The following is a 4,761-nucleotide window of genomic DNA, read 5'->3' as shown; positions in this document are numbered from 1 at the left end:
GGACTGATTCGTCCTGTTTCATAAATGATGCATTCTAGCTGCACTCATTCATTATTTTCCCTGAAATACCATTCATTCTATTATGATTCTACCAATCTTTGTAATATTTACTATAAAAAACACTTTAACTCACAGCTTGGAAGCATTGGAAAAACTTGTAACACACGGATCAGTTGATAACATCCACTGAAAACAAATTAATGAAAGTATATATTAGCACAATGTAAATAACTATTTTTAATGTTTATTCGTTTATTGTGTGTGGGATTGGAAAACTTGTCGAAAACATGAGTGAGAAACATTGCACGCCAAAGGACTTGAAACTGTGGTTCCACTTGTTGTCGTAAAGATTTCAACGGCACTTCGGAAGTCTGTGGAACGAACCTCATCATCCAATAAGTCATGGCACTAGGCGAGAATTATTATTTGGACTGGAACAAGTTGTCACACATGAATGGGGTTTCCAATTAGACTCTGTCCTAATTTATCTTTATTGTTGCCTATTCCTCCGAAGCAATGACAGTCACTTTCGGGTGCTCACAGGTGGGTCAATTTGCCAGCCGCCCTTTGAAACACACTCCCAAGTTGCCAAACAAGTCATTTCGTGAGAGATTTGTTCTGTTGAAATGAACCTGAACAAAAAGGCCACCTGTAGTCGATGGCTATGGCTCATGAAACTGGATGAATAAGAGGGTTTTTGCTGCTTCAGTGGCTGTTTTCTGGTTACATCATTCGAGCTTTGGATGTCGATGTCTCATCTGGAACCATCGCTGTCCACTAGGAAGATTAAAAGAAAAAGAGGAAGAACAAGTACCGCTCACGGATGGCTCAATTATCACAGAATTTACTGAAACAAAAGTCTTCCTACTTTCCAGAGGAACAATTTTCTTTTTCTGAGGGCTTGATGAAGACGCATGCACCAGCTCCATTGGTTCTCATTAAAATCAATCGGAAAATTCTCTTCAGTGGAGGCATGACCAGAAGGAAGAAAAATAAACTAGAAATAAATTTATTGAGTGAAAGAAATAAAAATAGTCAGTTTCCAACAAGGGGGACGACTTATTTCCCATGCTGTCAAGATCTAGACAGCCTTCGTCTTTGCGATTGTGAAGTTTTCGGATGCCCGTGGGGTTCTACGTACATGCATTGTTGTGATCCACATGTGGATCAATCAGTTGATTATCACGAAAACTGGTAAAATTCCAATGATTCACAGTAAAATACATAAATCTGGACATAGTTTCTAGAAGGAATGGGGAGTATTCCCTGTGCGACTAGTCTGGCAATTCTCTTTCTGGTCACAAGGAAACTGGGTTCTACCACATGAGCTTCGTAGCATTGCCCCCGATAATTCGCCCACCGGAAAGTTTTCGGCAAAACTTAGAGCCAGATTTGTAGCTATGCTCTTTCGGAGCATTAAATGCTCGTCCAGAAGGCTATCACAATCGCGAATGGGTAGTCCCAGTCACTGGAAGGAAGTCCTTTGGCTTTTGTTGCAAGGGAGGAAGAGGGTCCCATGTGCATTTCACCCCCCAAACCGCGGTGATTACAGCATGGAGCCACGGCTCTTGCCGAAATGAGAGTGAGTAACAAGGTCTTATCAAATGGCCTGATTGGCCTGCGTTTATTCATTACCGCGGACGGGGCAAGTAGAATTCCAGGCAGCTGGAGGTTCCCTAGAAAGCGCGCACCGGATGCGAGTGTCAGCCCATCGACGGGCCAGATCGACTCTTGGAGTTGCATCGCCTCGTGCCCCAGGAGTTGACCTCGGAGCAAGTTATTGCTTCGGGAGCAGCTTGTGGATCCATCGAGCTAGCCTTTCGTCGCCATACATATTGGCCTCTCACACACTTGGCCATATTATTCTCCCATCTCTTACCACTTCAAGCGTAGGCTGTTTTGTAGAGTGAGGTCGGACAAGGAAAAGAACGCCCCGCTACGTTGATAAGTACATAGCAGATCTCAATGTTGCAGCAATTGACAAGACGGTACTTTGCGCACAGCTCTTGCGTGCAAAGTCAGACAATCGGAAACACTGTCTGATACTGGTCAGTGGGACTGCAGGATTCGCAGAGTTGTTTACGTGGTCGGCGTATCGATCGATTGGTTTTGATTTTTGTTGTTGTTCAATTCTAGCCCTCTTCGACACTCATCTGTGACGGTCGCGTACATGAGCATAGAGCTTTGCGGAATCTGCCTTTCTACCCAGGAAAGGTAGTGAAGTGTTTCCATAAATTTTGCGCTCGAGGTTGAGAGATTCGGTAGCTAGTGCACTGTTGATTGGGGGTGACTAACAACCATGACTAGGGCTCCGGTAAGCAGCGCCAATGAGAAAGACGCTAGTCTTAAGAAAGGTCCGTGGACACCAGACGAGGATCAGAAGCTGGTGGCTTACATTCAGAAGCATGGGCATGGGAGCTGGCGCTCTCTGCCTCTTCATGCTGGTAAGTGGTCACTCACAAGTGGATGAGCGTGCACTGTTGTTGTAGTGTATACACTCCGTTTTTGTTTAGTTTTATTTTTTCTCTCCTCCTTGATAAGTGTAGCTTGAAAGTGTTGATCAGTTTCCTTGGTTACGAAATGCAGGGCTCCAGCGATGTGGTAAGAGCTGTCGATTGAGGTGGACGAACTACCTAAGGCCGGACATCAAGCGAGGTCGATTCTCACAGGAGGAGGACCAGATGATTGTGCACCTCCATGCGATTCTAGGCAACAGGTTAAGCTGCGTCGCTATTTCACTCTTAATTTCGCTTCTTATACAGTACTGTTGATGCAATTTGCCGGACGTCGTGTGAGAATTGATGTTTTCTCTGTTGCATTGTAAGAACATAATATTTTGAAATTTTACTTCTTTTTGTAACAGTTAGGACTAGTTATCTTGAATACCATTTTTTTAATATATCGCTTTCTTATTTATTTATTTATTTATATTGTAGGTGGTCAGCCATAGCAAGCCATCTTCCCCGCCGCACTGACAACGAGATAAAAAACTACTGGAACACGCACTTGAGGAAGCGACTGCTGCAAATGGGGATTGACCCCGTAACACACAAGTCCACAACCGCAGAGGAGCTCATTCTGGACAACATTCTCCCCGGTCTAAAGCCCGTGGTTTCTTCCAATCTCTCCCACATGTCACAGTGGGAAATAGCGCGCGCCGAAGCTGAAGCTAGGTTGTCTCGACAATCATCTTTAAATTCATCATCGAACTTACAACATTCTCACCAGGACTTCAACTTGAACACTAAAACGACTCCTTACCAGGGCGCATCAACCAACTTTATGAGCACCTGGAAGGCCCGAGTTGCAGAGACTTTGAGACCAGATTTCGGTACTGTGGAGCTCGACAAGGTGCCTGCAAATCCTGTCAACCTGCAAGCGTTTTTTCAAGACTGGGAGTCGTTACAAGCTCCACAAGTACTCGCGAAACCGTTTTCGGAGTATAACTGTATTGATTGCCCTGACTTGAGTTCAGGCGCTGCCTCAGAAGTCGTATCACCTCAATATAGCTGTGAGGGATCTCAATGCACTATGCCAGGATCCTCCACCATTTTCCCAACACCAGCCCAAATCAATGAGAGGCAGTTTGTGTCTCAATGCGATTTTTTCTCATCGCCTCGGATCGACCTGAAAAGCCGGTTATCGATAGGACCGTCAACTATGTTTCCCCTGTCTCGAATGAACTCCAACTCGGACAGCCAGTCCCTCTCCGCGGCAGATTCTAACCTCAATTATTCCGGGGCGTGCGCCGACACTGACAATCAGTTTTCGCCGACGAGCACGTTACATGCCCCTGACCATGATTCTTCTTACACAAATAGTCCTTGCGGTAGCAGCAACAGCGGTTCAGAGTGCTTCGATCTACTGGAGCAGACCTTTCCTTTGGTTAACCAAAACAATATCATCAAACCGTCGAGATCTAACATCGTGTTTCCGTCGGGACAAACTTTCTGGTCTCGGCAGCAAGTGGCAATGATGGACGGCTTTCAACTCGACTCTTACTTTCTCCCTGAGCTTGAATTAGCCTCGCTGAAGCCTCAGAGCTTCAACGTCGGTTCCACAGCACCAATTTTGCATCAAGTTGAAGTTCCGAACGACATTTCCATCTCCCACTTTTGATCTTTACAATAGTGTGATTTTTGTTGAATACTTGAAGATCTTAAATGTAGCAAGTAGTTTCTCTGGAAGTTTTTACTTAATGTTGTTGAATAGTGCCGCGTACAAATTTTAACAAACGGCTTGGCTAGTATAATATCCCACTGTGGGATTGTGCACCAATGCTGACGACAATTGTGAATGGCGGAGGAGACATCGAATAGGACTATTCGATCTCCGCGTTTGAAACTTGATGGATTCCCTTGCTCTCTGCTCTGCCCTCATCGTCTAGACTTGGGAGAATCGAGAGCCGCGACGGGCGAATATGGGGAATGCGTAGGCAGAGCCCAAGTTTTGTAGATAGTTGAGCATAGGATGGCGGGGTGCTTGTAATTGACAATCTTTTTGATCGCTGCTCTACACCAGGAGCTAAAGCATTTGTAATATGACATTTTTTTCGAACACTTCCAGCTTCAGCATTGTAATTTCATGTCGTTGTCGAATTCAAATGTATATTGGTATGATCTGTTTTCGTGTGTTGCATAACCAGTGGGTCTGTCCTTATCAGTTGTTACAAGGTTTTGTTTCATGGTGTTTACGCGGTTTCATTTCAGCAGTAACAGCTTGATCCCTCGGCTACAGAATGATTGTCGACTGAATTACTCG

The 4,761-nt window shown here is 44.9% G+C and overlaps 1 protein-coding gene across 1 annotated transcript; it reads left to right on the top strand.

Moving 5' to 3' along the window:
• Positions 1 to 1,868: 1,868 nt before the first annotated feature.
• Positions 1,869 to 4,559, top strand: LOC112280651 (myb-related protein Pp1). Its single transcript, XM_024516370.3, has 3 exons — positions 1,869 to 2,444; positions 2,587 to 2,716; positions 2,937 to 4,559. The coding sequence occupies exons 1-3, from the start codon at positions 2,300 to 2,302 to the stop codon at positions 4,117 to 4,119; spliced, it is 1,458 nt and encodes a 485-aa protein (XP_024372138.1). The 5' UTR covers positions 1,869 to 2,299; the 3' UTR covers positions 4,120 to 4,559.
• Positions 4,560 to 4,761: the final 202 nt, after the last annotated feature.

The sequence above is a fragment of the Physcomitrium patens genome, chromosome 1 (assembly GCF_059467195.1).
Source record: "Physcomitrium patens ecotype Gransden chromosome 1, ASM5946719v1, whole genome shotgun sequence".
Taxonomy (NCBI): Eukaryota; Viridiplantae; Streptophyta; class Bryopsida; order Funariales; family Funariaceae; genus Physcomitrium; species Physcomitrium patens.
This window is presented reverse-complemented; position numbering and strand designations above follow the sequence as displayed.

Coding starts and splice junctions, on each gene's coding strand:
- LOC112280651 (XM_024516370.3), top strand. CDS start 2,300: ATGACTAGGGCTCCGGTAAGCAGCGCCAATGAGAAAGACGCTAGTCTT. Junction 2,445..2,586: donor CTCTCTGCCTCTTCATGCTG/GTAAGTGGTCAC, acceptor TACGAAATGCAG/GGCTCCAGCGATGTGGTAAG. Junction 2,717..2,936: donor CATGCGATTCTAGGCAACAG/GTTAAGCTGCGT, acceptor TTTATATTGTAG/GTGGTCAGCCATAGCAAGCC.